The sequence below is a fragment of the Muntiacus reevesi genome, chromosome X (genome assembly GCF_963930625.1).
Source record: "Muntiacus reevesi chromosome X, mMunRee1.1, whole genome shotgun sequence".
Lineage (NCBI taxonomy): Eukaryota > Metazoa > Chordata > Mammalia > Artiodactyla > Cervidae > Muntiacus > Muntiacus reevesi.
In genome coordinates this window covers 111,043,494-111,056,647 of record NC_089271.1, presented here as the reverse complement: position 1 = coordinate 111,056,647, position 13,154 = coordinate 111,043,494, and the positions used below count along the sequence as shown (strand labels likewise).

At 38.8% G+C, this 13,154-nt stretch overlaps 1 protein-coding gene across 1 annotated transcript; it reads left to right on the top strand.

Annotated features, from left to right (window-relative positions):
• Positions 1-329: 329 nt before the first annotated feature.
• On the top strand, positions 330-3,244 carry LOC136153568 (uncharacterized protein CXorf66 homolog). Its single transcript, XM_065915511.1, has 3 exons — positions 330-417; positions 1,113-1,269; positions 2,401-3,244. Exons 1-3 carry the CDS (start codon positions 330-332, stop codon positions 3,242-3,244), a joined length of 1,089 nt encoding a protein of 362 aa, XP_065771583.1.
• The last annotated feature ends 9,910 nt before the right edge of the window (positions 3,245-13,154 follow it).

The window sequence follows — 13,154 nt, the reverse complement described above, 5'->3', positions numbered from 1 at the left end:
CACACAAGAACTACAATAGGGCTGTAAGGTGCCTCCCTAACATTTAATAAAGTATCTAGAGCTAACCCATTTTCTCTGCCTTCTGTGCTTAATAATGTCTCAAACTTTTTGATTCAAATTTGATAGAATATTTAATGTAATGGAGAAATAAATGATTAAAAGTCTTTTCATGATATTTGTACACAGGAGCTCATGCCTCTCCATGGTGAGATTATGCTGTCAGGATATGACATAGAATGATTATGATGTCATAGCCCCTTAAAGCAAGCTGAGCCTTGTTAAATCCAGCAGTTTCCCTGGAAAAGGAAACCTTCAACAAGGTCCCGGACATGAATCTCTTCATTTATGTCCTCCTTTTATCAATTTGGACAAATAATTGTTTAGATAGACAAGAAAATAATGGATCTGATACTGCAGGTATGTGCCTAACCTTAAATGCTAGAAACTATGATCTATTAATTTAAATACATTCAAGTACTTAATTAGACAAGCTAGCTGTGTTTAAGAAATCTGCTGTTTCTTCTACCTTACTATGAGTAGGTCTTTGAGAATTTCTAGTACAACATCTGAGAGTTTTACTTCCATGTAAAAATTCCAAACAACATAGAAACATGAAGAGTACAGCCATACTGTCCCCCTTCATTCCCCTTCCTCACCCAATCCACCAACCCCTGCCTCCTCCCCCCGCCAGTCAAACTAGAAAATTCTATGTGAATGAATGAATCTAGCATGGTGCCTAACACAAAGTGGGTTTCAAGAATGGTTTTTTTCTTGTCCCATCCCTTTTCCCACCATACACATTCACACACACACACATAAACACTCAAGTACATTCACACACTCAAAAACTTAGGTAATGTGTTGAACAAGCCACGATGTGGGGTAACATAGGTAATTATACTGATTAGCTAGAGATAGCTCCCAGATTTGGCTTCTAGACTGTGACTGGCTGGGGATGTGATAGAGCAAGGAAAATGACAGTGGAACACTTATCATGCTTAAAGAAATAATTGATGATGAGATTTGACTTTGACTTATAGTAACAACCCCATCAAAATGGAAGCAGACTTGGTTACCTAGCACATATTCTGATGACATATTTTCTTTCACAGCAGTTACACCTGTTGAACCCAAGCAGAGAAGAATCGAAGGAGCACAGCACCGGCTCCTCATTTTCATAATTGCTAGCATCATCATCAGCTTTATTTTAAGATGTTTTTGTTTTATTTACTACGGCTGTGCGAGCAAGAAAGCCGATGGTGCAGCAACGTAAGTCTTACACTTTTGAATTTAAAATAAAAGGGGTGGTGGGGGGTGTGTGCATTCTTCACTATAACTCTATAACTGTGAGAGCTAGGACGCCCCCAAAGCAGCAAGATAAGTCTTACACCTATGAATTAAAAATACAAGGGGCCGGAGGGGAATGTGCGCATGCACATAAACATAGACGGGTTCACTGTTGTTATGGTTACTTAACGTTAACTTTAGACGTCAAAAGAGCTACCAACATCTTGGGGGTTGGATATGTTCACTTAGATGAAGCTCTTAAATGATCTCAAATACATTATCAATTTGAGCCAAAACTATCTCCTACTCAGTGTTCAGTTGAGCCCCAGGTTGCTAATTTCATTATAAATTGAGTCTAGGAAAAGAGGGGATGACTATCTAAGACAGAATCAAAATCTTCTCAGGGGAGAGAGAAGGAGTTGGGTCTCTGCATTCCAAAGATAGTAACACATTTTGGATAATCTACTATGTTAAGATGTAATAGCATGAAAAATTATTGTGTTCAGTGATACTAGTCCCTGCCTTTCATATAGGAAGATCAAACCGGCTCTGACATACTGGGTCCCTAAAAATTTCCCAATCCAAGGACTGGTGACTGAAATATATCACTGTTCTATTCCTTTGGTTTTAGAGTAATCTAGTGAGTATAAACATACATGGATACAAAATTTGACGGTGTAAATATGATAGGAAAGCAATGAATTTGGTCTAAAGACTTTTTTATGTGACAAGTTGTGACATTTGTGCCTCATTTGCATATTAACATGTGACTTTTTTATATAAAGCTTAATTTCCAGAGTAGATAAAATTATCTCTCTCCCTCTCAATGGTAGATTTGAAACAAGTTTGTGTCACTCCACACATGACTATATGGTTATCTACTGTGGTTGAAACAGTAAAATTAAGAAAAGGAAAAAGAATTTAACATGAGTTCAAATCTGTAACCTGAGTCATGGTTTTCACCTCTCTCCAATTCTTACTGTGTTCAGTTTTCCTGCTAGAGTCAAAAAAAGACCAGAAGTCTAAACTGACACTATAGCCCATGTTTTCCAGTGATAGCAAGAGTACTCTTCTGATTTAAATTGTCATACTCCAAATCTCCTGTATTTTCAGGGTCAAGAAAGAAGACATGACCAAAGCATCCACGTCATCTAAAATATCATTCACTAAGTCCAAGTCACCGACTGCTGGTCCAGGCAATCTAGAAAAACAATCACTGCTATCTAGTATAGATAAGTCATCTGGGCCCTCAACTTCACAAAAAGTCTCTGTTCCTTCAAGTGTAGAAAAGTTAGTCAGGCCCTTGAGTCAAAAAAACCCATCCAAGCCATCAAATCCCAAAAAAGTGTTAGGATCAGTCCCCCAGGAAAAGTTGCATAGATCACGCAGTCCAAAAAAGGCACATAGGCAATCTCATGCCTATAAGCTAGTCAGTCAGGTCAGTCCATCCTATGCAAGGAAAGCCATCAAGCCAACTTGGCCATCAAGTCTACAATGTCCAGTCAAGCCAACCAAAATGTCTCCACCTTATCCAAAGAGTCAAAGTGTCCCTGTGCAATCAAGTATACCGAAACTGACCAAACTCCAGAGACATCTTAAACTAAAAAGCCTGGCTAGTGAAGGTAGGGCAGAAATATTATCTAGGCCTCAACCAGTGAAGCTTTGTCGATACTACAAAGAAAAGTGCCTTGTTTGCTGTGCTGTTTGTGAGCCACTCATCACTCATACTTCAGAAGAGAATGTGAAGCATGTTCCAGTTCCACCTTCTTCAAGCAAACTGAAGTGCTTTTACAAGTCATCTCACAAGACAGAGCCCAAAGACAATGCACTGCATGGCGACATGAATGATAGCCATTTGTCAACATATAGCAATGACAGTGAGAGTGACAGGGAGATGACTATTATGGGCAACATAAAATGCAAGGAAGCCGTCTATAAAACCTCCCAAAATAATTAAGGGTTCAAAAAAAATAAGGGGACCACTCATGCAGAATAAGCAAACTTCTACCAACTATTATATTCTCACCATATTTAAGAACTTGGTAGAACAATCCACATGGGATCACTATTGAGATTAGACCTATCCATCTCGAGGCAATTTACTTGAGAAATAGTAAATAAATGTGTGACATAACAATTGATTTTATTGTAATTATTCTTGCATTTTAGAGGTATACATCTCTTTTGGAAGTATGTTAGATCTGCTTGGGCAAACTCCAGGAGGTGGTGAGGGACAAGGAAGTCTGGTGCACTGCAGTCCATGGGGTCACAAAGAGTCAGACAGGACTTGGTAACTGAACAACAACAACAACAACTCACTTGGATGGGTTTCCCAGGTTGGCATAGTAGTAAAGAATCCTCTTGCCAGTGCAGGAGATGTGGGTTCGATCCCTGGGTCAGGACAATCCTTTGGAGGAGAAAACAGCAACCCACTCCAGTATTCTTGCCTGGGAAATCCCATGGACAGAGGAGCCTGAAGGGCTACAGTCCATGGGGCTGAAAAGAGTTGGACACAGGCAACCATTTGGACGGGAACCATAATCACACACACACAAATATAGAAAGGTATTGCAAGATCAGTACCCTGGGCTCCTCTTTTCTTTTGATTAGCCCTCAATTGAAGTCTCAACCCAATTAGCTTTTTTTTTTTTTTTAATGTTGACATATAGTCCTCACAGTTTAAGACTGTCTTTCTGTGGTGCCCAGTGCGTGACAGAAATGGCTCTGTGTGCTTGGTTCTGGTGCATTGGGGAAATCCCTGATAGTCATTTCCTGTTTTAAAAAAATATTTATTTGACCATACCAGTTGTTAGTTGTGGCATGCAAACTCTTAGTTGCATCATGTGGGATCTAGTTCCCTGACCAGGGATAGAACCTAGGCCCCCTGCTTTGGGAGTGTGGAGTTTTAGCCACTGAACCACTAGGGAAGTCCCAATATACCACTGCCTCTGGTGACTGCTACCAAAGTAAGGGTCCAGGGCTCTAGCACTGATGTTAAATGTTTCGATTCTTTTTGTTATCTTTCAAAATGATAAAAAAAAAAATTTGCCCTGTTGTGCATTCTCAGAATGCCCCAGTTAGAGGTTGGCTATCTACCCATTTGCTTCACATGATACCTTCCCACTTGGAATCAGCAGGGCTGGGAGGCCAGGGGGAAACCTTGGAGTTATGTTTTCCAACTTCTCAACTGATGAGAGGTTATCCTTGCCTGCTTCCAAGAGCATGGTTCAGAAAAGTGGACAAAATCCTGGAGTCCCAGCCTACACTCTAGTACAAGTGAGGTCAGTCCCCTGTCACATCCAACAGGATCAGTTAAATTCCATAGCTGGCATATATTGAATGTGTACTACTTGCTTTATATTGTACTAGTCCTTTTATGTCCAAGACATCTGAGGGTCACCTTCCCCTCAATTTTTCTGATTTAGCAAAAGGATTCACAAGACTCAAAAGCAGATTATACTCATGACTGAGGTTTATTAGAACAAAAATATACAAACCAAGACCAACAGGAAAAAAATGTCTATTCAGAGGAATCAGAGAGGTTGGACACATGCTTATGAGTACTTGCCTCTCTGGGGCCATCGAGGACATGCTCTCTTCTCTAGCAACAAACTAAAGGGTTGCACTAGTGTGCAACATGTCTCTGCCCAGGGAAGCGTCAGAATCTGAGGCTTTTTATTAAGAACATGTCTCATAGGTATATCATGTTCCATGACCAGCCATGGCAAGTGAAACTCAGGATCACAACAATGACACCAGATGCACATCATTGATGTTGATACTTGTGCAAAATAATCAAGTGAACAAAACATGGTCATCAACCAATTAACATTAGACCATTCCTCCAGGGTTGGCCAATAGTCAAATCACAGTTTCCAGTTCCTTTGAAATACAAAGACCAAACAACCAGACCTGCTGTGTTAACACTTTCCTCACGTTTTACATGTTTTATTTAATCTCCAACAGTCCCCTATTATATGAAGTATGATATGAGTTAACTGGTGCTCTATAACATATAGTAATATCACATTGAGCAATTGATTGAATCAAGATATGAATCTATAATTGGTTTAGGTTCAAATTTTCATTATGCTGTATTGCCTTCTCACTATCAGTTTCTAGGGTATCTGTTTATTCACAGATCACCCAGTCCACTGCTGTCAGCAAAATCCCTACTTGACTTTTAATCAATCTGGACCATCCTCCTAACCTACCAGGAGCATATAAAGATGTCTTGTGTTCATTCAGATCTGACTTTCCCACAGTCTCTGCCTCTACTGGTAGTATTCTGGTGGGGTCTGTAAGGTCATCATGAAATTCACAGATGGCACGAAGTAACTGCTGATGCATAAAAGTTTTAAGAGGTGGAATATACATTTTTATAAAGCATCGTGGGAGCTACAGACTTGACTTCCTACTGGTATTACCCTTTTTGAAAAGATAAACTGTAAAGGGTTAGAATTGTTCTGGGCTAGCCTGGTCTTTTTAAAATTCACAAATAGAAGCAAAAATTCTGATCAAATTTTTATGGCTTAGTATGAAAAACAGTTCAAACAGAAAAGTAGAGCAAGAAGTATGAATGAATGCCCATATAAACATTGCTTAGATTCAACAATTATCGCTACACGGTCAATTCTGTTTCAATTAAACTTCTATCCATTGCCCTCTCATTTGTATCTCTAAAAGATAACAAATTAAAAAAATACATAAACACAATACTATTAACTCATATAAAAATTAATAATAATTCCTTAATATAAATTATTACTTTCCTAGCATGTGAGATGAGTGCAACAGTGTGGTAGCTTGAGCATTCTATGGCATTGCCTTTCTTTGGGATTGGAATGAAAACTGACCTTTTCCAGTCCTGTGGCTACTGCTGAGTTTTCCAAATTTACTGGCATATTGAGTGCAGCACTTTCACAGTGTCATCTTTCAGGATTTGAAATAGCTCAACTAGAATTCCATCACCTCCACTAGCTTTGTTTGTAGAGATGCTTCCTAAGGCCCACTTGACTTTGTATTCCAGGATGTCTGGCTGTAGGTGAGTGATCACAGCATCATAGTTATCTGGGTCATGATCTTTTTGTATAGCTCTTCTGTGTATTCTTGGCACCTCTTCTTAATATCTTCTGCTTCTGTTAGATCCATACTATTTCTGTTCTTTATTGAGCACATCTTTGAATGAAATGTTCCCTTGGTATCTCTAATTTGCTTGAAGAGATCTCTAGTCTTTCCCATTCTATTGTTTTCCTCTATTTCCTTGCATTGATCACTGGAGAAGGATTTCTTATCTCTCCTTGTCTTCTTTGGGACTCTGCATTCAAATGGGAATACCTTTCCTTTTCTCCTTGCTTTTCCCTTCTCTTCTTTTCACAGCTCTTTGTAAGGCCTCCTCAGATAGTCATTTTGCTTTTTTGTATTTCTTTTTATTGGGGACAGTGTTGCTCCCTGTCTCCTGTACAATGTCACGAACCTCTGTCCATAGTTCTTCTGGCACTGTCTATCAGGTCTAGTCCCTTAAATCTATTTCTCACTTCCACTGTATAACCATAGGGATTTGATTTAGGTCATACCTGAATGGTCTAATGGTTTTCTCTACTTTCTTCAATTTAAGTCTGAATTTGGCAATAATGAGTTCATGACCACAGTCAGCTCATGGTCCTGTTTTTGGTAACTATATAGAACTTCTCCATCTTCAGCTGCAAAGAATATAATCAGTCTGATCTTGGTGTTGACCATCTGGTGATGTCCGTGTGTAGAGTCTTCTCTTGTGTTATTAGAATAGGGTGTTTGCTATGGCCAGTGCATTCTCTTGGCAAAATTCTATTGGCCTTTGCCCTGCTTCATTTTGTACTCCAAGGCTAAATTTGCCTGTTACTCCAGGTGTTTCTTGACTTCCTACTTGTAATGCTCAAAATTCTCCAAGCTAGGAATCAACAGTATGTGAACTGTGAACTTCCAGGTGTTCAAGCTGGTTTTAGAAAAGGCAGAGGAACCAGAGATTAAATTGCCAACATCTGTTAGATCATCGAAAAAGAAGAGAATTCCAGAAAAACATCTATTTCTGCTTTATTGACTATGCCAAAGCCTTTGACTGTGTGGATCACCACAAACTGTGGAAAATTCTGAAAGAGATAGGAATACCAGACCACCTGACCTGCCTCTTAAAAAATCTGTATGTAGGTCAGAAAGCAACAGTTAAAATTGGACATGGAACAACAGACTGGTCCCAAAATGGGAAAGGAGTACGTCAAGGCTGTATATTGTCACCCTGCTTATTTAACTTGTATGCACAGTACATCATGAGGAACATTTGGCTGGATGAAGTACAAGCTGGAATCAAGACTGCCGGCAGAAATATCAACAACATCATGTATGCAGATAACACCACACTTATGGGAAGAGCCTCTTGATAAAAGTGATGGAGGAGAGTGAAAAAGTTGGCTTAAAGCTCAGCATTCAGAAAACATAGATCATGTCATCTGGTCCCATCACTTCATGGCAAATAGATGGAGATACAATAGAAACAGTGGCATTATTTTTGGGGGCTCCAAAATCACTGCAGATGGTGACTGCAGCCATGAAATTAAAAGACACTGACTCCTTTGAAAAGTTATGACCAACCTAGACAGCATATTAAAAAGCAGATACATTACTTTGCCAATAAAGGTCCATCTGGTCAAGGCTATGGTTTATCCAGTGGTCATGTATGGATATGAGAGTTGGACTATAAAGAAAGCTGAGTGTTGAAGAATTGATGCTTTTGAACTGTGGTATTGGAAAAGAGAGTCCCTTGGACTGCAAGGAGATCCAACCAGTCCATCCTAAAGGAAATCAGTCCTGAATGTTCATTGGACAGACTAATGTTGGAGCTGGAACGCTAATATTTTGGCCACCTGACGTGAAGAGCTGACTCATTTGAAAAAACCCTGATTCTGGGAAAGATTGAAGGCAGGAGGAGAAGGGGATGACAGAGGATGAGCTGGTTGAATGGCATCACCTACTCTGACATAAGTTTGAGTAAACTCCAGGAGTTGGTGATGGACAAGGAGGCCTGGCGTGCTGCAGTCCATGGGGTCATAAAGAGTCAGACATGACTGAGAGACTGAACTGAACTGAATATAAATTATCCAGTCAGTATGCAAATTTCTTCCATTCGCCTTACTTTTTTTTTAGTGGTTGCTTTGTTCAGATGATGTTGACCAGCATTTGACAGCATCTCAGCCTAAATTTTTTAAAATCAAATTTAAAATTTCATTGGATAATTTGGCTTCATATTTTAAGATGATTTTGGAGTTGATCTGAATTATCTTAGCCTGGAAAATAGCGAACGTGAAAATTGTATAGTTTTTCAGTTTGAATTCAACCTAAATCTTGGTAGTCAAAAGAAAATAATATATTTTCTCTCCCATAAGCTACAGACTTATGATACTTTAAAGGTTGTGAATATTAATATCTAATAAAATGACTAGCTGCCAGTGATGACCAATGATAATGACATCTTATGAACAAGTTATCATAAGTATGTATGTTCCTTTTTAGACCACACTTAATTATAGAGTTAAGAATCTGCCTGCAGTGCGGGAGACCTGGGTTTTATCCCTGGGTTGGGAAAATCCCTTGGAGAAGGGAAAGGCTACCCAATCCAGTATTCTGGCTGGGAGAATTCCATGGACTCTATAGTTAGTGGGGTCACAAAGAGCTGGACACGACTTAGCGACTTTCACTTCACTAATTACGAAGTAGGAGTCTACAGAATATTTGAAGCTCATTCAACTTGAAAAATTAAAGGTGCATTAGTTTGGAGCTTCACACATAAAACCAATATAAAATATGTTTAAAAAAATATGTACCTTGTCTCAGAGAAGAATTTTAGCAAAAACCTTACCAGTGAAAGCTTGTACAAGTTTATAACTAAAATAACTCCTATCACTTCAAAGGGTAATCTTTGGCACTTCTTGGAAATGTCCTTGTTTAAGTAAGAGGGCTCTGAATTTCTATTTTCTAGCCTTCTTGCAGCATTGTCTTTTCTGTCATGGTACCTTTCTTCTTCTGTCTGGCTCCACCCTTTTGTAAATATTTATTTATTTTTTAATCAAAGGATAATTGCTTTACAGAATTGTGTGGTTTTCTGTCAAACCTCAACATGAATCAGCCATAGGTATACATATGTCCCTTCCCTCTTGAACCTCCCTCCCATCTCCCTCCCCACCCCACCTTTCTAGGTTGATACAGAGCCCCTGTTTGAGTTTCCTGAGACCTAGAGCAAGTTCCTGTTGGCTATTTCTCTTACATATGGTAATGTAAGATTCCATGCTACTCTTTCCATACATCTCACCCTCTCCTACCTTCTCCCTGAGTCCATAAGTCTGTTCTCTATGTCTGTTTCTCCATTGCTGCTCTGTAAATAAATTCTTCAGTTCCATCTTTCTAGATTCTGTATATATGTGTTAATATACTATATATTTATCTTTCTCTTTCTAACTTACTTCACTCTGTATAATAGGCTCTATGTTCATCCACCTCATTAGACCTGACTCAAATGCATTCCTTTTTATGGCAGAGTAATATCCCATTGTGCATATGTACCCCAGCTTTTTTATCCATTCATCTGTTGATGGACATCTAGGATGCTTCCATGTTCTAGCTATTATAAATAGTGCTGCAATCAACTTTGGGGTACATGCGCCTTTTTCAGTTTTGGTTTCCTCAGGGTATATGCCTAGGAGTGGGAATTGCTGGATCATATGGTGGTTACTCCTAGTTTTTTTAAAGAATCTCAATATCATCTTCCATAGTGGCTGTATCAGTTTATCTTCCCACCAACAGTGCAAGAATGTTCCCTTTTATCCACGCCCTCTCCAGCATTTATTGTTTGTAGACTTTTTGATGATGGCCGTTCTGACTAGTGTGAGGTGATATCTCATTGTAGTTTTGATTTGCATTTCTTTAATAATGAGCGATGTTGAGCATCTTTTCATGTGTTTGTTGCCCATCTGTTTATCGTCTTTGGAGAAATGTCTGTTTAGGTCTTTTTCCCACTTTTTGATTGGGTTGTTTGTTTGTTTGTTTGGTATGCTGTCTACAAGAAACCCACTTCAGATCTAAAGACACATATAGACTGAAAGTGAGAGGATGGAAAAACATATTCCATGCAAATGGAAAGCAAAGGAAAGCTGGAGTAGCAATCCTCATATCAGACAAAGTAAGCTTTAAAATAAAGAATATTGCAAGAGATAAGGAAGGACACTACATAATGATCAAGGTATCAGACTAAGAGGAAGACAAAATTTGTAAGTATTTATGCACCCAACATCGGAGAAGGCAATGGCAACACACTCCAGTACTCTTGCCTGGGAAATCCAATGGATGGAGGAGCCTGGTGAGCTGCAGTCCATGGGGTCGCTAAGAGTCGGACACGACTGAGCGACTTCACTTTCACTTTTTACTTTCATGCATTGGAGAAGGAAATAGCAACCCACTCCAGTGTTCTTGCCTGGAGAATCCCAGGGACAGGGGAGCCTGGTGGGTTGTCATCTATGGGGTCGCACAGAGTCAGACATGACTGAAGCAACTTAGCAGCAGCCACTATGTGTTCTATGTATGAAGCAGGGCACCCAAAGCCAGTGCTGTGTGACAAACTAGAGGGATGGGGTGGGGAGGGGAGTGGGAGGGGACTTCAGGATGGAGGGGACAGAAGTATATCTATGTCCGATTCATGTTGATGTATGACAAAAACCATCACAATATTGTAAAGCAATTATCCTCCAATTAAAATAAATACATAAATTAAGAAAAAGAAATTATACAAACATGTAACTGAAAGGATACTTAGAGATCCTTTCTTCTACTTCCTGTGGGGAGAGGGGGGCTATGAAGAGATGAAGGAATGCTCATTCAGCAAGAAGTCCACATTTTACCAGGTTAACAGGGTTGAGGACACTAGCTCATGGTGGCATGTGCCTGGTTGGCAGATCTTTAAGTGGCCACAGAGAAGTGACACACCAGATGAGGGATATTTAAAAGTCTCCAGTTTTATTGCCTCTCAAAATCTTCCAGTCCCTGCAACACCATGAAATCCCTAAGAATTAGAAGCAGCAAAAGAAGGGAACTAGAAGCAGGAAGAAAGCTTTCTGAGAGCTTCAAATATCTCCTTAAGGGCAACCTATATACAACCCTCAATTATTCCTCTGCTGCTACAACCTTAGAAAACAAGCATTAATCATTTAATTAGTTTTGCAATTATTTATATAATGCACAGAAAGGGTCATCTTTGAAATTGGCAAGAGCTAATTATAGCTTACATCTAAGAATTTTGAGGTAGTGCTACTTGACAATAATTCTACTCAGAATTATTCCCTTATGTGCCTGAATCAAATAACACATTGAAAAGACAACTGAAGAAGATGAAGAAATAAATTGCCATAAATCTGTCATATATAACCATTTTGCTTTTAAAAAATAAGATATAGGAACTACATAGTCATTTTTCTCTGAACAGTAGAAATTTGCTGATAAAAAATTTGTAGATATCCTCTATCATCAAACTATATCTTTAGTCTCCAAGTTTCCTAGCAAAATGAAGTATTTTTAATCCATATTAAAATTACCAAAAGGCTGGGAATATAAGTTGGTACAGCCACTGTGGAAAACAGTATGGAGGTTTCTCAGAAAACTAAAAATAGAATTACCATATGATCCAGCAATCTCACTCTTGGGCATATATCTGGACAAAATTAAAATTCCAAAAGATACATATACCCCCATGTTGACAGCAGCATTATTCACAATAGCCAAGACATGGAAACAATCCAAATGCCCATCAACAGAGGCATGGATAAAGATGTGGTCCATATATATGATGGAATACTACTCAGTCGTAAAAAGAATTAAATAATGTCAATTGCAGCAACATGGATGCAATTAGAGATTACCGTACTAAGTGAAATAAGCTAGAAAGAGAAAGACAAATACCATATGATATCACTTATATGTAGAATCTAAAATATGAAACAAATAAACCTATCTGTGAAACAGAGTGATGGACATGGAGAACAGATTGATGATAACCAAGGGAAAGGGGGTTGGAAGAGGCATGGGGAGAGTGGTGGGGATTAGCAAATGTAAGCTTTTGTATATAGAATGGATAAACAACAAGGTTTTACTGTATAGCACAGAGAACTATAACCAGTATCCTATGGTAAACCATAATGGAGAGGAATATATTAAAAAAGGATATGTATATTTATGCATATGTATATATATGTAAAACTGAATCACTTTGCTGTATAGCAGTAATTAACACATTGTAAATATTGTAAATCAACTATATTACAATTAAAAAATTTTTAAAGCAAGTAATCACAAAGAGGAAAAGAAGAAACAAAGGCTTATGGTAATGAATGGCTGGAATAATTAGTCCTGAAAAGACTGAGTGGACTCTATCTATCACACAAAAACCTTCTCTGCCAGTTTGCAAAATAAGAAGATCAGTGTTCAACTGTGGGACTTCTTGGTGGTCCAGCGGCTAAGAATCTGCATTCACAATGCAGGGACCCTGGGTTTGATCCTGGATTGGGGAACTAGATCCCACATGTGGAAACTAGGAGTTCACATGCCACAACTAAAGATCATGAACATGCAACAAAGATCCCATGTGCCACAACTAAAATCTGGTACAGACAAATAAGTAAAAATGTCCAACTGTGTGGCCACAAATCAAAACAATAGAATGTGAATTACACCCCAATGTTCCTAGTGGCACTATTTACAATAGCCAAGATATGGGAACAATCCAGGTGCCCATCAACAGATGATTGGCTTAAGAAGATGTGGTATATATATTCAATGAAATACTACTTTGG

Coding starts and splice junctions, on each gene's coding strand:
- LOC136153568 (XM_065915511.1), top strand. CDS start 330: ATGAATCTCTTCATTTATGTCCTCCTTTTATCAATTTGGACAAATAAT. Junction 418..1,112: donor TAATGGATCTGATACTGCAG/GTATGTGCCTAA, acceptor TTTCTTTCACAG/CAGTTACACCTGTTGAACCC. Junction 1,270..2,400: donor AAAGCCGATGGTGCAGCAAC/GTAAGTCTTACA, acceptor CTGTATTTTCAG/GGTCAAGAAAGAAGACATGA.